General features: G+C 45.9%; 1 protein-coding gene across 1 annotated transcript in view; it reads right to left on the reverse strand.

The window, feature by feature from the left end:
- LOC148891830 (adenylate cyclase type 1-like) overlaps positions 1-23534 on the reverse strand; it is a 65526-nt gene that overhangs the window by 16097 nt on the left and 25895 nt on the right. The window contains 4 exon segments of the mRNA XM_089008515.1: positions 53-194; positions 964-1122; positions 5111-5238; positions 23003-23114. Coding sequence (XP_088864641.1) covers positions 53-194; positions 964-1122; positions 5111-5238; positions 23003-23114 — 541 coding nt within the window.

The raw sequence follows: 23534 nt of genomic DNA on the forward strand, positions 1-23534 counted from the left end.
CCAGTGACTGTAGATGAAGAGCATGCGACATAGGAAATGGAAAATGGCATACCTTGCGTCGGTGAGATGGCACGATAAAGAAAGTTTCGATCTGGTGTTTTTGGAGAAAGGCGTTGCGCTCGTGACCGTTTCCCGGCTCCACCTCGTAGTCTCCATTTAGGCACTCTAATGTAGATCTGGTGATGTGGACCTTCCTATGGAAGATAGCCCAAAATGAATTAAGAAGTCTGCAAGATAACATGAATACACAATATTTAATATGTATGATTTTTGTTTGTTTGTTTGGCATTCACAAGAACCTTTTTGGAGTTCATCTCAAAGCATTCCGCAGACGTATTTGATTCAACATGCAACAGTATTGGCGTGATTTGGGTTCCCTCAACATTCAACGGTGAATAAAAATGCATTTGTGTAATAGCGATCATGTGAAAGTGTTTGATTCACACTAGCAGTAAGATCAGTGTGAATAGATTTCTTTTGACAATTGCCTCGCTTGACTTGCAACATTGAAAAAAAGCACAAAATGCATTTGTGTGACTGCTTATCGCTGAACTTTTTGGTGAGGTGGCATGTAAGTATATATTTTTCTCTCACCCACTGCCCTCAATAATTATTTTGTCATGCAGATAGTGTCATTGTTAATGCTCATGGCTCAGTATTCAGTTTGACAGATTTTATTTTTTGGTTTATAACCAATGGCATTACTTTTTACTAATAGTATTATGATTATGATTTGTCTCTTATAGTAAACTTTTTTTTCATCTGACGGAATTAGCATTTGAAGATTAATTCAGAATGAATTGATGATGGTGGCAAGAGTTTGTGACAGAATTGTAAGATGGCCCCGGCTTCAGTCAGGAAAATGAATAGAGAAAGCAGCCACACCAGCTCACGATGAAAGAAACTTAAAGTGTTCTAAGGCCCTTATCAGTCAGCAGTCTGAATCTTTTGTCCAATACTCACCCAGGCAGTCCCCCTGCCTCCATCACATTGGCGAGAGTGACGTCGTTGGACCACACGTCATATTGCCACTTCCTGAGACCCAGCACTCCACACAGGACCCGACCCGTGTGCAGACCCACACGCATGTTCAGGTTGACTTCCGTGGCCTCTGCCACTGACCTGAGAGTGCCAGAAAGAAAGAAATTTTATTAACATGGTCCTGAAAGGCACTGCAATCTACTGGGTAAACATATTATGCATTACCGCAAACCCCCATCCGCCGTGGCGGTTATGTCTGCGATAAGTGAAAATCGGCCGGCTACAAATGCCCAATTTAAATATACCATATGTATTATTGTTCTATGGTCTTGAAACACACTTTTAGAACAACACAAAAGTATTGAAACTGATATATTGATATATTGTAGTTAAAAAGTATTATCTGTACTTGGAACTTTTTTTTACATTGATTATAATGGGAAGTGCTGATTTGGTTTTTGAACAAATCAATTTTCAAAAAGGTTTCTGGAATGGATTATGGTTGAAAACCGAGGTATCACTGTATTTAGAAAAAGGCAGATCAATGACAAACAAAACTATTGCACAGTGTGACAGCATATATAATAAACAATCCATTGTTTATTGCACCCTACTTTACCTCCAAAAATCACCTTCTTCTTCTTCTTTTCCTTTGGGCTTTTCCCCTCAGGGGTCGCCACAGCGAATCAATGTCCTCCATCTATCCCGGTTTTGTGCATCCTCTTCCCTCACACCAGCTACCTTCATGTCCTCTTTGACCACATCCATATAACTCCGCTTCGAACTTCCTCTTGGTCTCCTGCCTGGCAGTTCAAGGCTCAGCATCCTTCTCCCGATATAGTCACTCTCTCTCCTCTGGACATGTCCAAACCATCTCAGTCTGGCCTCTCTGACTTTCTCTCCAAAGCCTCTAATATGAGTTGTCCCTCTAATGTACTCATTCCTGATCCTATCCAACCTGGTCACTCCCAAAGAAAACCTCAACATCTTCAGCTCTGCTACCTCCAGCTCTGCTTCCTGTCTTTTCTTCAGTGGCACCGTCTACAGTCCAAACATCATAGCTGGTCTCACCACGGTTTTATACACTTTTCCTTTCATCCTAGCTGAAACCCTTCTATCACACATCACACCTGAGTCACCTGAGATAGGCTTTATCAAATTCACGACACTAAAACAATAAAAACGTCAATAATAAAATAAAAACACATTGAACAGCATAACATCATCAATATGGAATTTCTCTTCCTTCTATGCATCAAAAAGGAACATTTGCAGAGCTGAACAAAGATTACAGTTCTTCAAATTTGCTCTAATTTGATCTTCAATTAAAAAAAATGACCAAAGACGATCACAGCAAATTTAAGTAATGTCTTCAGTCAAACATAAATCAAGTCATGAACATATCAAATTAGAACTGATCGTTCTCTGTCCTTCAAGATCGCTATGGAGGATATCCAATTAGAAACTCCATGGATTATATTTTATTCAACTCAATCTGACAAGAAACATTATAAATGTATGGGTATAGACCAGGGGTGGGCAAACTTTTTCACTCGCGGGCCACAATGGGTTCTAAAATTTGACACAGGGGCCGGTCCAGGAGCATTTGGAGGGAGTGTTTGGGCTGGATATACTAAAGCATTAAATGTAGTGTGTGCAAACCTAATAGCACAGTAAAAACACTACAACCCAATTTTTAACTGTCTTTCAAATGTGAAAAATAGCCCTTATCAGTTCATAAATTGGTCTCAAGGAATATGAAAAAGATGGCATTTACATACGATTTTGCAGATACTGGGAGGAGGAAATGTAAATAGATTAAAATAACATACGCACCGTCATTTATCAAGATTGCGTCTGTTTTTAATAAGTTTCAATCAAAGGTGCAAAGTTAAAGAAATCAACATTTATTGAAAAATGGAATCACTTTCAACATTCAAAACATATTATTACACAATGAAATACTCAAGCTCAATAATATCTACTTGTGTTAAACTCCGCAAAATCATGGATGGATTGTCCTGACCGTACGCTCTACAAACTCGCCACGGACGCCCTTGCCTTCATGCGCAAACAGTACACGTGTCTCGTTGCCAAACACACAGACATAGGCTGTATTACATATCCCACCTGCAGCTGAAATTTGAATACTCGGCACGACAGCCAATCACAAGCCTGCTTCATTCTTCCGTACTCTCCAGAGCGTTATAAGGTCGTGCATTTGCGTATCATTTTAGAAAGTAGATGCACAGAACCTCAGCCCCAGAAGAAAGATTCAAAAGAAGCTAACAAAATTTATGATGCTACAAAATGTACACGTACATTATACCGTGACTATAATGTATACTTGAGAGTTTTGAAAGGCGCTTAGTGGCATATAGCAGAAAATGCAATGCCAAGATTGCATTGTGCACCAGTGAATGGACAAACGCAAACTGGAGCATAATCTTCAGCAATGGATATATACCGTAAACTAAGCAAGGGAGCATTTGTGGTAGGTCCAACCTTAATTAAAAAAAATCCTTTATACTTTGCAACAATGGGTTTTTAGCGATTTGTCATCTTATTGTGTTTTAAGTTGTGAAAAAGGGGGCAGGCACCTCTATGGCCGGGGAGGTAAATTTTCAGAGTTGTCTTCCCTGGTATGCCTACCCTGGTGTCCGCTAATTTTTTGATACGAGTTACAGACACTGTTTTTACTATAATTTGGACAAGTTTGGTGGGCCGGATTTAAAAGGCTATGTGGCCCGCGGGCCGTACTTTGCCCATATCTGGTAGAGACAACGCCAATGTATCCCACTGGCCAATTGTCATCAAATGGGTTAATCCACAAATACTTCCCACATTTATCAAACCACCTTTCACAAAACGCGAAGAGAGCATCCATCACTCACTACAAAGGAAAACATTTGTTTTGAATTTACTCTAAATTCACATGAAATAAAATAATCTAGTTCCATACATTAGATGTAGATGTCTACAGAAAACATGTATCTGGATCCAGATGATTTTATTCCTTACAAACAAGAGAACTCCCACATTAGTACATTCCCCATGGCAGCAAAAAAAGGGTTGCATTTAAACTTCTGTTCCATATACAGTGATACCTCGTCTTACGAACACTTTTGCTCACGAACTTTTCGTTTTACGAACATTAAATTCGCAAGCACTAGTTTTCGGCGGACGAACCAAACCACACAGCACCACGGTGGCTGGCGGACTACTTTTCGGCGGATTAACACTATACCACACGGTCAAACAGCGCCACGGTGGCTGGCGGACTCGTTTTCCACACCCACTTTCTTTGAGTGCAGATGTGTGGTTTGTTATTGAGTGGAGTACTTTTGCTATTCTGGGACCGAAAAAGACCCCACCACGGGCTAGTGTTAAGCCAAAGAGGACACAAAAGAAAATTACGGTCAAGCAGAAGACGGAGATCATCAAAAAACACGAACAAGGTGTGCGTTTGTGGAACTTAGCGTCCCAGTACACGTATGCTAAGTCGACCGTTGCTACGTGTGGCTAAGGGTGTTTCTGTGTTGTCTAAGCAACGGTCTCAGGCAAAAGAAGAGTTTGAAAAACTTCTGTTGATTTGGATTAACAAAAAGCAGCTAGCAGGGCACAGTGTGAGTGAGGTGATTATCGCAGAGAAAGCAGGGCAACTTCAATCGGATATCAAGAGGCAAATACATCGGCCATCACAAAGGTAAATAAAACGACTTTATTATACAATACAGTTTATTTCTTTAATTACAATCCAATAGCCATTTATTATACATAAAATAAGGTATATTTAGTGTAGTTTTAAGGTTTATTTAGTAAAAATTATGTTTTATGTGGATCTGACAACGGATTATTCTAATTTTTAATCGTTTCTTTTGGGAAATAAATGTTCGTCAGAAAAACTTTGCGACTTATACACACTTTCTGGGAACCAATTAAATTCGTAAGCTGTTGTATCACTGTATAACCAAAGTGAGTAGCGAGAAATGGAAACAAACTCAGTGCAGCTCAGCCTCTGATGAGCAAAATCAACTGTAAAACGACATAAAATGGTATTCTGGTGTTTTTGTATCCCAACAATTCACAACGGCGTCACAGTGGACAGCTGGACCGTCAGATCACTTACGTTATGGTGTCAATCATGTCCAGTCCCATCTCCACGCAGCAGTGGGCGTGGTCCGTCTTAGGCTGCGTCAGGCCAGACACGCAGTAGTAGCAATCACCCAGGATCTTGATGCGGCGACAGTGGTTCTCCTAGCAACACGCGCATGTCAAATACACACTGTCATTGGGACAATAGCACCATATATGTGCTGTATAAACAGGCATGATCAATGCCAGGCAAGGTCAAATGAGGCTGACGAAGATTTAATCCTACATCACAGTCATTCTGCATTTCTTAAGGCATGTCAAATTATGCAAATGAGCTACACATATTTGCTTCTGACATATGTCGGCAATGTGAAGACTTGGTCCCTCCATGGCTCATTGGCAGTAAGCAAGAAAAGAGAATACAAAGCGCCATTATCGGAGCGTATGATCCGGGGGAAGCGGGTTACCATTGATGCCGTCGCTCACAACCCCTTCATTGTCTCCATGGAGGTAATGGGATCACTGGCCGTGCATGCGAAGAGCAACAAAGACTCATAATTATGCACATTGGCGGCAGCGCGGACGCACGCCGAGGCAGACGGACGGGCTATTTTTAACATGCCGGCCGCCCTGTGTTGCGCCGATGAGTGATCTACATGTTTGTATTTTGCTGCTGCTGCGAGATGCGAGGCCCGCAGATTCGGGGGATGCTTACGAAGGACAACAAAAAGACACACAAAGCAAATATATTTTCTTACGTGTCTAAATTAGCCTTCAGAAATTGAAAATGGCAAGAAATAGTGGTAATAGTCAAGCTGAAACTCACAATTGAACTTATCAACAGCAAAATGTAACCATAAACGGCCTTCTGTCCTTAAAGGTATTTTTACGTTATTTTTGACGTGTTATCAGGTTACAGGGTGCATTGAAAGATTATTAACTCATTCACTGCCATTCCCGAATTTATTCGGGAATTGAAAATATGACGTAGAATGCAATTCCCAAATTTATGCGGGTTTTGTTTTTTCTTGCGGAGGAGGTGCTGATAAAGCACTGCTCAGACCTCTGGCAATTTTTTCCCTTCCATGAGGGGGTATTTCCTTTCTTCCGTGTTAGCGCTTTGTTACGGCTTCAGCTGTTGTTAAAGTACTATATAAACCAATATGTATGTATTGCATTGTATTTTGGACAGCCACCCTCATTTCACACTCATATAACAGCAGACCCATATAATTCAGGAATTAACTCTTCTTTTCTGATGAAAGAAGAGAGTCTGAGGTTAATTATTCTGCCTTGAATGATTATTTAGTCCTAAAACTGAATATTTTGTGGGTCCTGCAATTTGAGTAAAAATGACAAAAACCCTGGCACTGGAGTGGACACGTTTTTGCACACGTCGGTGATTGAGTAAAACAAAAGACATTTGCTGTTGACCAGTGTCATCATTCTTCTTTCACTGAAGGCGACAGAAATAGGAGAATATTTATTGTTGAGAGGAATAACAACAACACTCTATAGCAGACATGTCCAGATCTGGGGCTGGAGGGCCACTGTCCTGCGGGTCTTCCAGCAGTCCCGGCTGCAACACACCTGATTCAGATGATCAGCTCCTCAGCCAGCTCTGAAGCAGCATTAAAAAAACTGATGATTGAAATCAGGTGTCTTGCGCCTTTGAGAGCTGGAAAACAGGGAGGACTGTGGCATTTTTGGCATTTCGGACAATGGAGTTTCTAATACAGTAGATACGTGAAGATGTTTTCAAAAAAGATTCTATTGTGCTATCAGTGAGCCAATCGGGGCTCTTTGGGTGATCTCGAACCAGGTGGTGGATCAGTAACAGATGGCGCTATGGCAACGAGGCCAGGTTGTGGAGAGGGGGAGGAAAGCCCCGGTACTTAAAGTCTGCCATTCTGTACTTTTCCTGTGCTAATCTGCACTGTGGCTTTAGCAGTTGATTGAGAACCCGGGCAAGATTACCGCACGTCACGTGACCCACAGGTGGGGGATCGTGCGGTAGAGATGTGAAGAAGATACACATATTTGCTCTTTTTTCTCCATTAATAGGCCTCTCTCTCTCTCACACACACACACACACACACACACACACACACACACACACACACACACACACACACACACACACACACACACACACACACACACACATGCACGCACTTGCACACACATTCACGCACAGGCACACATGCACGCACTTGCACACACATTCACGCACAGGCACACACAAGATTGGATTAGCCTTTATTAGTCACACAGTGGAGACATTTTCATAACTACAACTTACTATAACTTCAACTATAATCGGGACTATCGATATATCCGATATCGATATAACGAGACTTTACTGTAACAAATAATGTGACAAAACACAGAAGACACAGCCAGTCATTCAATGTTAAGCAATTTCTGCACCATCTTTGTTTTATGGAGCAGTTATAGAAGAAATAGGAGAGGATCAAAGCATCTTTTTCACCAGTGGATCAGGGATGTCATGGTGAAATGTGCACATCTGCTACTGTCACGGCCGCACGAGGCAAATTTAAACGACCTCGTTGGACAAAAAAAAAGGAGCTGGATCAGAAGTTGATGAGTTCAAAAGGTTTTACTGAGACACGCAGGGGAACTCCAAACAGAACGAGGCAGCAAAAAGGAGATCGACGAACCTGGCGTACGGCAGTGGTGAAACACAAACGGGAATACACCGACAAATACTGAGACAAACCGGGTGACTTTTATAGTCAGAAGGCACATTAGTGAATCGGTAACAGGTGTGCGAGCCGGAGGGACAGGGGAGGGACGCGCACTTGGCGCCCACCCGGCATCGAGGGATGAGCCGAGTGGAAGCTCGGATAAGTGATGGGTCGAGGATCCAGGAGCGGGGAACCCATTGACGTTCTTCCGGCCCGTAACTCTCCCCGACCACATACTGCAAGCCCCTGCCCATGTGGCGCGAGTCCAAGATGTCCCGCATGGTGTCACAGGGTCGCCTCCCACCATCCGCGGAGGGGGCGGGGGGGGCTGGGTCTAGGGGACTCGTTGCCACGGGCTTGGAACACCGGATGGACCTTCATAGTGGGGGGCAGCCGGAGCCTGACCGAGACCGGCCTGAGGATGGCATCGATAGGGAAGGGACCCATGAACCGCGGCGGGCCCAATTTTGCCGACATCCTGGCCAGCCGGAGATTCCTCCTGTTGTGCGCGTACTCCACCCACGGCAAGTGGAGGGCCCACATCACAGTCCTCTCCTGTATCTTCTGGTGTGCCCTAAGGCTCTGTCCTGGGACCGCTCCTCTTTATCACCTACCTTCTTCCCCTTTACGTCTGTGTAAGCACTCAGTCGTACAGGAGTGGTCCATCGCTGAAAAGGGTTCTTCAGCCGTCATCTGTACTTCTTTGAAGGTGTCGGACGTTTTGTTTCTTATCCAAGAAACTTTGTCAGCAAACTAAAGTCTTACTGGTAGTTTAGGCCCTATATGCCGAATCCATGAGGGGGAGCGGGTATTTATTTGTGATGGTGATGTCGTTCAGACCCCGGTAATCGACGCACGGGCACAAGGTCTTGTCCTTCTTCTTGATGAAAAAGAACCCCGCGCCGAGCTGACAACGTGAGGGTCGGATAAGTCCCGCCGCGAGGGAGGTGTCAATGTGTGTGCACAGGGCTTCTTCTTCCGGGTGAGAGACGCGATGCAATCGAGAGTCCGGTAGTGGAGCCCCGGGCTGTAGGTCTATGGCACAGTCATAAGGTCGGTGAGGTGGCAGGATTGCGTGCGGTCTTTACTGAATGCCTCCTGCAGGTCGTGGTAACATCGCGGCATGCGCTCGAGGCAAATCTCATCGGCGGGCTACCGCGGGAGAGGTTGTGCCCTCTTGTGGTCGACCGAAGACAGTGCGCGCAACAGTGGGGGCTCCATCATTGTATGGTGGGGCCCTCCCATGAGATGGAAGGGTCATGGGTGCGGAGCCAGGGCAGACCCAGAACGAGTGGCACCGCGCGGGAGGGCATGAGAAGAAAGCGGCAATGCTCGACATGGTTACCTGATAGCCGGAGTTTAAGCGGGGCGGTAACTCGAGTGACTGTGGCTAATAGACGGCCATCCAAGTCGATAATCTCTTTGGGTGTTGCCAGGTTTGTGCCATCGTCGCGCGTTGCCAACTCGTCCTTGAGTGCGATGGTGAGTCTGCGGCGAAACAGTCCTCTAAGTGCTTGATCGTTGTACCCGCTCTGGGCGGCGAGGATGTGGAAGGCGATGGAGTATTCGGCGGCCGAACGAGTCCCTAGTTGGAAGTCCAAGAGCTGTCCCTCTCCTTCCCTCCATGTTACCGGGTGATGAAACACCTGGCGTAACTCGACCACAAAGACTGGGGAAGAGGTACGGAGTTCAGGTTGGGACTCCTGGTCCGCCAACATCCAAGAAGCTGCCTGGTTGGTGAGCAGGCTGGTGACAAACGCTACCTTTGCCTCGTCGCTGGCGTATGCAGAGGGCTGTTGGGCGAACAACAACGAGCACTGCATAAGAAATTGGGTCCAGCGCCCGGGCTCCGTAATGTGAGGGGTGCGGCAAGGGAGGCTTGCGACTGCTTACCGAGGGGTGGGGGGCGGGGGGCTGTCAAAGTCGCGATACGTATCTCAACCCCTTCTAAGCATTGAACCATCATGGACATTGTACTCCGTGAGAGCTTGTGAAAGCTGGCTCGAACGCTCCGCTTGATGAACGAGTGCGGACATAAACTTGTCTCCATCGGCGGGATCCATAGTGGCTGGTGTATTCTGTCACGTAATTAGAATGTGACAGCTACAAGCTAAATGTTGAGAGGAAACACGGAGCTGTAGCATCCATTAACGAGAAGAGACTGTCTCCCATCTCCTGTCCCTCGTATATCCACTTCAATTCCAAGCCGCGACAGTTCCACATACGCATTGGCGCTCTACGCTGACATTTCTTTCTTCTCATTGCGGGCTCCTCAAGCCATGCATCTATCCAGCCACAGACTGCCCGACAGCACCAACCTTTCCGCTGAACAAAGTGGGGCTTGTAAAAAATCATGCCCATTACAAGTACCAAAAAGCACAATCACCCCGGAGCTGTCAAGCAGCGGCAGTGCTATGAGACACAATATTTAGTTATTTGTTTGAAATCCACACATCCTCTATGTTTCGGCCCAAAAACCGAGGAGAGAACTGAGTCTTTCGCCGTTGCTGTTGTTTGATTTACATGTCAATTTTCCAAATATGATTAAAGGAAGTAAGGCCTTTCGTCAGCTAAATTTGTTGATCGGACATCAACACAAGTGCAAAATGCATCTGTGCAGTAACATGCAGCTGGGGCTATTTTTTTGATGATCTCGCACATGAATTGAAATTGTTCACCCTTTGTTGAGTCGAGACCACTTGGCTTGGCATATCATTGACGGACTTGATTAGCAGTGTATGATTAAAAATAAATGCAGTCGAGTTTTTCTGATGTCATCGCTGTCCTATGAAAATCAATTTTAAAAAATAAATATAATAAATACAAAACAATTAAGATAATTGGAGATCTGGATGTATCAATTACATGTGCCAAATTCATGAATCATCAAACCAGAGGGTTAATGATGAAGTGCTGTCTCCACGATTGAAAATGCAACCAAGAAAAACTTTTGTGGTCTTACATCAGAGTTCACACTCCGTGCATCACCAGAAGTCATCATGACAACAAAAGCCATTGTTAACTCATTCACTGACAGCCATGTGCAAAAATGTGTCCACTGCAGTGCCAGCAATAGGGCTTTTGTCATTGTCACTTGAATTCTAGGACCCACAGAATATTGTGTTTTAGGACAACATGAACATTCAATGCAGTGTAAGAAACCTTAGACTCTCTTATTTAATCAGAAAAAATGAGTTAATTTCTAAATTATATGGGTCTGGAGTTACATGAGCTTGAAATGAGGGTGGCTGTCCAAAATACAATGCATTACATACATATTGGTTTATGTAGCGCTTTACCAACAGCTGAAGCATGAACAAAGCACGAACATAGAAAAAAGAGAAATGTTGCCCCCTTGTAGGAGAGAAAAAACATTGCTAGAGGCCCTGGCCAGCGCTTTATCGGCACCCAAACAAGAAAAAAACAAAACCTGAACAAATTTGGGAATGGCGCTCGACATCATATTTTCAATTCCCGAATACATTTGGGAATGGCAGTGAATGAGTTAAGCATGCAGGGCGACAGGCAGTGGCTCATTTGCGCCACAACCTGCTTCAAAATTCACAAGTGAATGACCAATTAATTTAGTGTAAATCACATATGTTAAAGTCAGGGTGTGGAGGCCAGCTCTTGCCCACCACATCATTGTACGTCGCCTGCGAAAGCAAATCAATCATGTCAAGTTCCATGATGCTTGCTAAAGTGTGAACCAAAATTTGTATTGTATACTGTGTATTTGTGACATTTATATGATATCTCAAAATTCATCACAGCCCTCCAAGGCCCCAAGGTGGGGGAGGGGGTTTGGGCATGTGCTGTCAAAGTCGAAACTTGGCTTGTTTATTTTGAGCGGTGCTCTGATCAGCACAGCTCCGAGCAAGAAAACGTTGGCCAATTGGAACAATGGGACTTAATGGTGATCCTCGCATCTGCTCCGGTGGCAAACCCCACAAGTGTAAGCGGTTCTGTTTACACTGCAGATTTCAGCAAGGAGGTGGATTTGCAATGGGGGGACAGGACAGGTGTAGTTCAAAATAATTGGCGCAAGCGTATTCAGATGAGGACCGTCAGCGATTATGATGTGTTTTTTCACCACTTATTTTGCTTCACAAGTCGAATTTTGTGTCTTGTAACATGAGAAATATAGCATTTGAACTTTTTAACACATATGATTTCCTCCCCCCCCAAAAAAAGTCAGTTTTTGTAATAATTTTTGTGACATTCCAACCACATATTACATTCTTAGGACCAAACTTTATTCAACGATTACAACTAAATGTGCACAAAGCTCTGAACTTGTGCGATAAAGCCTGATATCCCGGCTCCCGTTGGAGCTAGGATTCAAACCCTGGACTTGTGCACTGTGAAGTGGGTGTTGTAATCAGTCACCCACTGTGTCGCAAAAATAAATAAACAAACAAATACATGAAGTAAAAAGTCATAATAATCATAATAATGCCTTCACTGTACTGATTTCTACATTAATTCAGTGGTTTTGACTTCCAACACACTCCCACAGAGTGCAGAATTTGTCTGTCTGTCTGCGTTTGGATTAAATCCATCCGTTGTGGAATAATTTAGAGCTGCTATGAGTTGGTCTAAGCAAGGTCTTGTCTTCTTTCCGTCCCCAAATTGTCAGATGTATCTGGGCCGTGTGCAATCGAAAATGACCTCGGTCTAATGAAAAGGACAGCAACGCAGAGCTCCCTCTGGCAAATTTCCAAACATGCTTAACTAGACGTTCCATTGGATTGGATTGGATTTTATTATCTCACAGTGGAGAAATTTACATTTCACAGCAGCAAAGTGATGAAAGGAATGAAAGTAGAAAAACAAAATGCATGAGCTGCTGGAAAGGCAGCCACTCTCGGGGCGCCGTCTTGAAGTCAAAAGAACAAAAAAAACCCTAATAATATGACAGCATAGAGACAATATGACAAAACAAAGACACAGAGAGACATTCATTCTTCAGGACTTGGATTGGATTGGATTGGATATGCCTTTATTAGTCTCACAGTGGAGAAATTTACATTTCACAGCAGCAAAGTGATGAAAGGAATGAAAGTAGAAAAACAAAATACATGAGCTGCTGGAAAGGCAGCCACTCTCGCGGCGCCGTCTTGAAGTCAAAAGAACAAAAAAAAACTAAATAACAAATAATATGACAGCATAGAGACAATATGACAAAACAAAGACACAGAGAGACATTCATTCTTCAGGACTTGCTGTACCCTCTTTGTGATGACATGAAACAGTTCTAGATGAAAGAGGAGAGGATCAAAGCGTCTTTCCACCAGTGGATCAGGGACATCATGGTGGAATGTGCATGTCAACTACAAGCTAAATGTTGAAAGCAAACACGCAGCTGTAGCATCCATTGACGAAAAGAGATTGTCTCACATCTCCTGTTCCACATAAATTTGCTTCAATTCCAAGCCGCAACAGTTCCACATACGCATCGGCGCTCTGCGCTGACGCTCCTTTCTTCTTATTGCGGGTTCCTCAAGCCATGCATCCATCCAGCCGCAGACCGTCCAACGGCACTGACCTTTCCGCTAAACAAAGCGGGGCTGTGAAGATGCTGCCCATTACAGGAGCAAAAAAGCACAATGGCCCCTTTGGTGTCCAGCGATGGCAGTCGAATGGCTCCGACATTCCTCCCATTCAAAAACAGTACCGGCATATTCATGCTGCCGAAAAGGCGCAACCGCTCAGCACAGTCTCCTCCTTGATGAATGTCGTGGTCAAAAATGCTGAAAAACAATCCGTATCCGTTCCACACGACGCACAACAACACAAAGTGACAAAAGAAAACACAAAACAAGACAAAAACAACCAAAAAAAGCAAGGCTCATGAGAGCACTTGCTGAGGCTGCCTACTCGGGCGCCATCTTGGACTTCAACTACTTGAACTTACTCCTTACTCCTTCAACATGCTGTACCCTCTTTGTGATGACGTGAAACAGTTCAAGATGAAAGAGGAGGAGAGGAGTTCCATGCACATATTTTTGTTCTAAGAGTATGTGTGTCTAGAAATAGAGCCCTATCACTTCATTCTGGTATGAGTCTGTTTTTTTGTTGTTTTAGTTGTTTTATTTTTTTTAGAAAACAAATGGTGGCATGACATTATCCATCCATTTATGAATTTTCTGATTTGCTTTAATCCTCACAAGACAACTTCTCACCCGAGGATAATTTTTGAGTGTTCAATCAGCCTGCCATAGATGGTTTTGGAATGTGGGAAGAAACCGGAGTACCTGGAGAAAACCCTCAGAGGCACAGGGAAAACTCCAGACAGGAAGGCTGGAATTGGAATTGAACCCATGACCGCCGCACATGATGACGATTTAGCCACTCAATCACCAAGCCACCAACATAAAATGATGACTATTTTTTTTTTCCAATGCGTAATTATTGACAACTTTTTCCCTGAAAAACACAACTTTCATTCCAGTAGGCCACATATTAATTTTATTGTTTGTCTTTGTTTGGAAAACTTCCATCTATCCATTTTCCATACCGCTTATTCCTCATTCGGGTCGCGGGGGGTGCTGGAGCCTATCTCGGGCACGAGGCTGTCTTCGGGCACGAGGCGGGGGACGCCCTGAATTGGTTGCCAGCCAATCGCAGGGCACACAGAGACGTACAACAGTCACTCTCACATGGTCCCGGGGAAAACATGCAAACTCCACACAGGGAAGCCGGACCGGGATGCGAACCGGCGACCTCTGCACCGTGAAGCCAGTGTGCTAACCACTCGACTACCGGGCCACCGTTTGGAAAACTTGTCTTGGTTTTTTCTTCTTATTAAAAAACAAAACTGTACGCAATTACATCTTTGCCCTTGTGCTCTTTGATGGTAAAACCACACACAACAACCAAGGGAGTTTCTGAGGCTGTTCCTGCATGAACGACAAGAGGACTTTGTCCCATTCAAAGAGCAGGAAGACGGTCGATGGATAAATCATTGAGCCATCTAAAAATGGAAGCGTGAGACTGAGCACCGAAAGAACCACAGGGCATAACAGACGGCGTTGAGGGAAGTAGGCTGCTGCGTGTCAATCAGAAGATGAGAAACTCAGGAGCGGAGGAGTCTGGAAGCGGTGGTGATGCACAGCAGTGTTTTGACAAGAGATACAAAGCAATGGGAAAGACGACAATGAGGCAAAGGACAAAATAAGGCACATCGAAAAGCCTTCATTTTCTTCAAAAGATGACGCTGCGCCTTATACGCGGGTGGGCCTTATATGTGAAGTAATATTGCGCCACAACAGGTCTCGTAACTACTGTCAGCAGCCATCGACTCCATTTCCTCCTGTAAAAGAAGTCGTGCGTAACCCCAGGATTTATTTTAGCGCCTTGTAATGTGGTGCACCTTCTATTTGGAAAACTTGTCTATATTTATATATCATACGGTATTTGGGAAAGTATAGTCCTTATACATCGGAAAATACAGTTTGGTGTCATGTGATTTTGGTAGATTTGAAAATAAAATGTGATGTTAGTTTACCTCTTAATTTCACAAAGTTGTATTGTTTTTCCAATGACAAATTTACAATGAACAAGTTAGAGTCAACAGTAAATTATTTAGAAGAATATGATTAACATATTTGTACTTGAAAACGTTGAACATGGTGATGCATTTACAAAACATTGCTGCCGATTTCACACTTTTTTTAACCACGATTAGACAACGTTTCATTGCTCTAAATGTTGCAGAGCAATGAGCATACCTCTCCACAGAGAAACTGTTGTTTCGGGTGCTGGACAGCCTGCTGGAGTGTTTATTGAGCGAGGAGACCTGTTGGCGTGTCAATTTGCATGCTTGGAAATGAACCACCATCTCATAGCTGTGTAGTGTACATTTGCCATCAATGTGATGTACATCATAAGAAATTGAGACGCAATGTGTTGCGGCAAATTTAGGGTTTTGTTCACAACAATCTGTTTTGTGGGGGGCGAGTAGGAGTGGCGAGATCCCGATGCTTTCTCAAGGTGTTAACGGCACTAATCTCGCGTCTCAGCAGCAGTCAGCAGATTCTGGCGATGAGCTGAAGAGTTATAATTACTCACTGCTTGCGTTTCAGTGGGTGGTGGGAATCAAAATGCCGACACTGGTCGGTGTGAGTGGGATTCCTGGGAACCCAGTTTTGATTTATTTTTCTCTCGTGGGACAAGAAGACAGAGTTGGATTTTAACAAGGGCTAAAGCTCTGAAATAATAATGGTGGTTGAGTTATTCAGACCAGGAAGTGCAGTGATCTCCAAATAGTTATATATTTTTTCTTAAATAAAATATGTTCACTCTCTCTCTGTCTGTACCCCCCCTCCTGTCAATGCTGCGTTCTTGACCAATCAATTGGCTTTGACCGACGACTGGGGGCGGGGAGACACTTGAGGAACATCCAGGAGACTGGTGTGCATTATGAAATGTGACTTAGAAAGACTCTGTGTTCCATGCGGTTTGACTGGACTACATAGTGGACAGGTGGTGTGGGGATGGCTCAGGAATGCTATTATGAGATGACGCCCAGTGGCCATGTGCCATCACCCGCTCTTTGTAAGGAAAAAAAAGGAACGAGAGATGAAGAATAGGAAGAAGAAAATCAAACACTGCTATGAGTAACTGCAAGTCGCCACTTCCCGCCCAAGTGGATCAGAGTGAGGGAGCGTTTTGGGTCAGGGTTAGGTTTACAACATCGGGTGACAAGCTCCAAGTCATCACTTGATGGCAACAAACTCAGAAATATAGACCTGGGAAAAGCTGGTTGCATCAAAATGGATATACATCCATTTTCCTATCGCTTACCCTAACAAGGGTCGTGGGGGGTTGCTGGAGTCTATACCAGCCATCTTCGGGCAGTATTGGATTGGATTAGCTTTTATTATTCTCACAGTGGCTACATTTACATTTCACAGCAGCAAAGTGATGAAAGGATGAGGAATGGAAAGGAAGAAGTAGAAAAACAAAACACAGGAGCTGTTGGAAAGGCAGCCACTCCCGCGGTACCATCTTCAAGTAAAGAAGAACAACAACAAAAAACAAATATGACAACACAGAGACAGTCATTCAATATTCAGCACTTTCTGCACCCTCTTTGTTGTATGAAGCAGTTCTAGATGAAAGAGGGGAGGATCAAAGCGTCCTTTTCCCCAGTGCACATTTCACCGTCATGGTGAAATGTGCACGTCTGCTACAAGCTAAATCTTGAAAGGAAACACAAAGCTGTAGCATTCGTTGTCTCACATCTGCTGTCTCACATAAATCCGCTTCAATTCCAACCTGCGATAGTTCTGCATATGCACCGGCTATCTGCGCTGACGCCTCTTTCTTCTCATTGCGGGCTCCTTAAGCCATGCATCCATCCAGCTGCCGACTGTCCAACACCACCAATCTCTTTCCTGAACAAAGCGGGGCTGTGAAAATGCTTTCCGTTACAGGCGCAATGAGGAAAATGAGAAGGAACAAGGAGTAGAAGATGTGACTGTTGTGGACCAAGACGTAGCAAACATTAGCAAGGATGAAGTGAGGAGGGTGCTAAAGAGGATGAAGGGTGGAAAGGCACTCGGGCCTGATGATTTACCAATCGAGGTATGGAAGTGTCTTAGAGAGGTGGCGGTGGTGTTCCTGACTGCGTTATTCAACAAGATCTTAGATGGTGAACAGATGCCTGAAGAATGGAGACGAAGTGTACTCGTGCCCATTTTTAAGAACAAGGGAGATGTGCAGAGTTGTAATAACTACAGAGGAATAAAGTTGATGAACCATACAATGAAACTATAGGAAAGAGTAATTGAAGCTAGACTAAGAGCAGAAGTGAACATTTGTGAGCAGCAGTATGGCTTCATGCCCAAAAAGTACGACAGATGCAGTGTTTGCTTTCAGAATGCTGATAGAAAACAGTGGTGAGACCAGCCATGATGTTTGGACTGGAGACAGTGCCACTGAAGAAAAGACAGGAAGCAGAGCTGGAGGTAGCAGAGCTGAAGGTGTTGAGGTTTTCTTTGGGAGTGACCAGGTTGGATAGGATCAGGAATGAGTACATTAGAGGGACAACTCATATTAGAGGCTTTGGAGAGAAAGTCAGAGAGGCCAGACTGAGATGGTTTGGGCATGTCCAGAGGAAAGAGAGTGACTATATCGGGAGAAGGATGCTGAGCATTGAACTGCCAGACAGGAGACCGAGAGGAAGACAAAAGAGGAGGTTTATGGATGTTGTCAAAGAGGACATGAAGGTAGCTGGTGTGAGAGAAGAGGATGCACAAAACCGGGTTAGATGGAGGACACTGATTCGCTGTGGCGACCCCAGAAGGGAAAAGCCGAAAGGAAAAGAAGAAGACAGGCGCAAAAAAGCACAATCGCCCCGCGGGACATGTGGGGGACATCCTGAACTGGTTGGCAGCCAATTATTAAGCGTACAATCGGCCTGCCATGGATCTGTGTGTGGAAACAGTAGTACGCAGAGAAAACTCACGCAGGTCCGGGGAAAACAAACTAGGAAGGGCCAGAGCTGGAAATGAACCTGATACTTCTGCACTATGAGGTCGACACACTAACCACTGGACCATGGGGTAACCTCCCAGTTCTGAGTTTGATGTTTGAGTCAGGACTTCAGTCATTGCTGTGTTGAGTAGTCAAGTTCTCTTGAATGGGTTTGCCATTTTTTCTCATGCGTTGCCATGACGCATATCGTGATTGGGTTACTTAAAGGAAAAAAAATATCTTAATTGTGCCACTTGAAGCAAAAAATACAAACCAAGCCTTAGTCCTTGCCATTGATGCATGTAAACAAGAAATTTAAAAATAGAACTCAGCCAATCTAAAGTCAAATTACACATTGATTCAGATATAGCTTCTGGTCCAACTTCAAACAAGAAACAAAATGAAATAGCTACTTTGTGCAAATGCTTTTTTCAGTGAACTATTGACAAAAAGGGAGGAGCTGCAATTGCAATCATTTGACACAGTCATTGCGTAGGAAAAATTCATCCCGGGGCGAATCCAGACTACATAAGAGTCTTCTTCAAATGAAGTTCACAGTAATCACATTACACATCAAAAGGGCTTCCAGTATTGACTGTGACACCACGCTGAGCTGACAGCCAAGAGCATGGAACTCATGGTACACAAGGGGAGGGGAAGTGTTTTCTTGTCAGGGGTCATTTCACTTTTGAGAAAATCCTCCAGGGTCTCTGCTAAAAATATATGCAAAAATATAATAGGTATGATTTAAGGAGTGGCATAGACTTACACCTCGGAAATATGCTTCTATAGCGGGGATCCGGAACCTTTTTGATTAAGAGAGCCATAAAAGTAAAATATTTCGAAATGTTTTTCAGTGAGAGCGACACACACATGCACGCACACGCACACACACATACACACACACACACGCACACACACACACACACACACACACACACACACACACACACACACACACACACACACACACACACACACGCACACACACACACACACACACACACACACACACACACACACACACACACACACACACACACACACACACACATACACACGCAGATGCACGCTCATGCGCGCATGTGCTCTCACACACACACACGCACGCACGCAAACACGTGATTTCAACAAAATGTCAGAATATATTATTTATTTGTGATAATACTCACGATTAATAAAAAAAACCCAGCCAAATGATCGGAATGAAAGTCAACTTACCGGGTCCATCGACGAAGCTACTGCTAGCTAGCCTGCACACTGCTCATTAGCTTGCACGCTTGCGTTCTGCTGTCTCTCACAGAAGTATATTGATACTAACGTTAGCATGGGGCTTGTCAAAGTGCCACTGATATTCAACTGTTTCATTCATGGTATTGTTTCATTGCAAATTAGAATCACGGCAGAACTTTTTCTCCCCACAAAGGCTAATCCTTCCGTCCATCTGTCATGTCCCTTGGGGCATTTTGAGTACTTGGTGATGCCGTTTGGACTCACCAACGCGCCCGCCGTATTCCAAAGCTTGATCAACGATGTGCTCAGGGACTTCCTCAACGTCTTTGTATTTGTTTATTTGGATGACATTCTTATTTTTTCCAAATCTGCAGAAGAGCACCGGCAGCACGTCCGACGGGTCCTGGCGCAGCTCCTGCAAAACCGGCTCTACGTGAAGGCAGAGAAGTGCGAGTTCCATGTACGCTCTCTGTCTTTTCTGGGGTTCGTCGTGGAGCAGGGGCAGCTCAGGGCCGACCCCGCCAAAACCAAAGCGGTGGTGGAGTGGCCCACCCCGAAGACGCGCAAGCAGCTCCAGCGGTTTCTGGGGTTTGCCAATTTCTACCGCTGCTTTGTTCGCGGTTATAGTCACGGTTATAGGACTCCCCCTTACTAACCTCACGTCCACCAAGGTCCCCTTCAGGTGGACACCCGACGCGGAGGGGGCATTCAGCCGCCTCCACCAAGCCTTTTCCAATCCCCCAGTCCTTCGTCATCCCGACCCGGACCTCGCGTTCACGGTCGACGCCGGCTCAGCCCCGCAGAAGCCAACAACGACGTAGGCAACCGGGAACTGTTGGCGGTCGTCCTGGCGCTGCAAGAGTGGAGACACTGGCTTGAGGGGGCCAAACACCCCTTCACCGTTTACACCGACCATAAGAACCTTGCTGCCATCCGGTTGGCCAAGAGACTCAACTCTCGGCAGGCCCGATGGTCACTCTTCCTCACACGGTTTAACTTTTCTCTCACCTACTGCCCAGGGTCGCAGAAAACTAAGCCTGACACCCTATCCCGCATGCACGAGCCGGCAGAGAGGGAGGAAAGCATTGCCAACATCCTGCCGGCCCAACACATCCTGGGCGCCCTGCGGTGGGAGGTTGAGAGGAAAGTCCAGCAAGCCCAGGGGAGTAACCCATCCCTAGGGGCTGCCCGGTGGATCGCCTGTTCGTCCCCCCCCCCCCTCCTCTAGGGACACACCTCCAAGGTAGCCTGTCACCCGGGGGTTAACAGGACGATCCAGCTCATCGCCCAGCGGTTCTGGTGGCCGGAGTACAGGAGGGACGTCATGGAGTTCGTCAAGGTGTGCCCGGCCTGCGCTCGTGGGAAGCCCTCCCACCAACCCCCGGCAGGACTCCTTCAGCCACTACCGGTACCCTCCCAACCCTGGTCCCACATCTCCGCCGACTTCGTTACAGGCCTCCCCACCTCCCGTGGCAAGACGGTCGTCCTCACCGTGGTGGACTGCTTCTCGAAGTCGGCCCACTTCGTCCCGTTGACCAGGTTGCCGTCAGCCATCGAGATGGCTCAACTCCTGGTTAACCACGTCGTCCGTCTCCACGGGATTGGATTGGATTGGATTGGATTGGATATGCCTTTATTAGTCTCACAGTGGAGAAATTTACATTTCACAGCAGCAAAGTGATGAAAGGAATGAAAGTAGAAAAACGAAATACATGAGCTGCTGGAAAGGCAGCCACTCTCGCGGCGCCGTCTTGAAGTCAAAAGAACAAAAAAAAAACTAAATAACAAATAATATGACAGCATTCCGACGGACATCGTGTCAGATCGGGGACCGCAGTTCGTGTCCAAGGTATGGAAACGTTTCTGTCGGTCCCTAGGGGCGTCGGCGAGCCTGTCGTCTGGATACCATCCCCAGACCAACGGCCAGACGAAGAGGAAGAACTAGGACCTGGAGGCGGCCCTCCGGTGCGTGTGCCTCCACAGTCCTGCGTCGTGGGCCCTCCACTTACCATGGGTGGAGTACGCCCACAACACCCTGGTCTCCACAGCCACAGGTCGGTCCCCGTTCATGTCCGCCTGTGGCTATCAGCCACCTCTGTTCCCCACCCAGGAGGGCCAGGTGGAGGTCCCGTCCATTGAACACCACCTGAGACGGGGGCCCACCGAGTATGGAAGGAGACCAGGGCCGCCCTGTCGCGCATGGCATCCCGGAACCAGCTAGTCGTGGACCGTCGTCGCCGACAGGCACCCAGCTACCAGGTAGGGCAGGAGGTGTGGCTATCCACGAGGGACCTTCGGCTGGCCGGGACTTCGGCCAAACTGGGCCCACGCTTCACAGGTCCCTTCCCCATCGAGGCCATCCTCAGGCCGGTCTCGGTGAGGCTCCGGCTGCCACCCACGATGCGGATCCATCCGGTCTTCCACGTTTCCCTCCTCAAGCCAGTGGAGACCAGCTCCCTAGCCCCCACGCCCACCCCCCACCTGATGTTGGACGATGGCCCGGTCTACACCGTGCGGGAGATATTGGACTCCAGGCGCATGGGCAGGGAGTGCAGTAGCTGGTCGATTGGGAGGGCTATGGGCCAGAGGAACGTCAGTGGGTCCCCCGTTCCTGGATCCTCGACCCATTTCTCACCCGGGCATTCCATTCGGATCACCCCTCCAAACCAGGTGGGCCGCCAAGAGGCGTCCGTTGAGGGGGGGGGGGCACTGTCACATCGTCGTCGCCGTCCTGAGCGTGCCCCTTCCCTCCTGCCTCCTCCTCCGCTGCTCCTTGGAGACGGCCCTTCCCTTCCTGACACACCCGGCTCCCGCACCTGTTTTTGATTCCCTTGATTGTGCCTTCTAGCTATAAAAGCCACTCCTACCTTACTGTCTTTGTCGGAGTATTCTAGAGAGTTTCCCGCTACTACCTCGCCACCAGGTCTGTCCAGTTATCGCTATCTTAGTCCAGTTATCGCTATCTTGGTTATTTTTGTATGTGTCTCAGTAAAGACCTTTTGTTGGAAATCTGTCTCACCGTGTATTTCGGATCCTACCCTTACCTCCTTCCGTCGTCCCTCGAGTCCTGTCACTTCGCCTCGAGTGGACGCGACACCATTCAACCTGAAGTGTATGATACTCTGCATTTTATTTACTTGTCAGGCTTATTTAAAAGGGGACATTTACCTGTTTCGACCTCAACGGCCATAGGTCAGTACCTTCCGAATAAAATTGCGCTTTCCGCCAACTGCCGCCCAAACAGGGTTGTAGGGTTGATCAGAAGCAAAACATTTGTGATAATGTCCCTAAAGCTATAGATGGCTCGTTGTTTATATGTTAGCATTAACCCCTATAGAGATAACAGTCAGTCTTGGTTCTTTTTGGGGGGCTTAAATATACAGTGTTCTTTGTGTCATTTCAATTTTACAGTAAACTCCAACTGTGCGTGACAAATAAACATTTTGAAATGAACAGCTATAGACACCGTCACTGAAAATGAGCGGCAACACAAACCGACTCACCGTAGCGAGCTCATCAAACTTGCCAAAAAGCTCGTTCAAGAGTTTAACCAGTTCCTGGGCAGTGCACTGGGAGGCCAAGCTGGTGAAGCCAACAATGTCTGCAAACAGAATGCTGCCCTCAGGCAAAAAGAGAAAGCGCTTGTTAGTGTCATGATATGGTGCCAGATCAGATGAGCAGCAAGCAGCTCTTCAAATGACATTTAGGAGGTCAGTTTGAATCGCCACTTTGGGTTTTTGATGCAAACGAATCAAAGATGGCAAGTAGTGGCCAGCATCAGGCAAAGAAAGATTACAAAGACAGAAGGCGAGAGACAGAGACATTTTGACTGGCGGTACAGTCGAACACAGACTGAATGAAAATAGAAGCCAGAGTATTCTTATAGGGATCAAGGTGAAGACGTTTGCCGTTAGAGGAGTCATTCAGGGATATTATTCAGCTACCAGGACGTGTTATTGCAGTTTCCATAAAAGCAGGTCATTTGGTTGGTAGGCTCCCGATTCAGTCAAACAGATTTTTCATAAATGGCAGTGG

This window comes from Hippocampus bargibanti, linkage group LG11, assembly GCF_051943395.1.
Source record: "Hippocampus bargibanti isolate YZ-2025 linkage group LG11, ASM5194339v1, whole genome shotgun sequence".
Classification (NCBI taxonomy): domain Eukaryota; kingdom Metazoa; phylum Chordata; class Actinopteri; order Syngnathiformes; family Syngnathidae; genus Hippocampus; species Hippocampus bargibanti.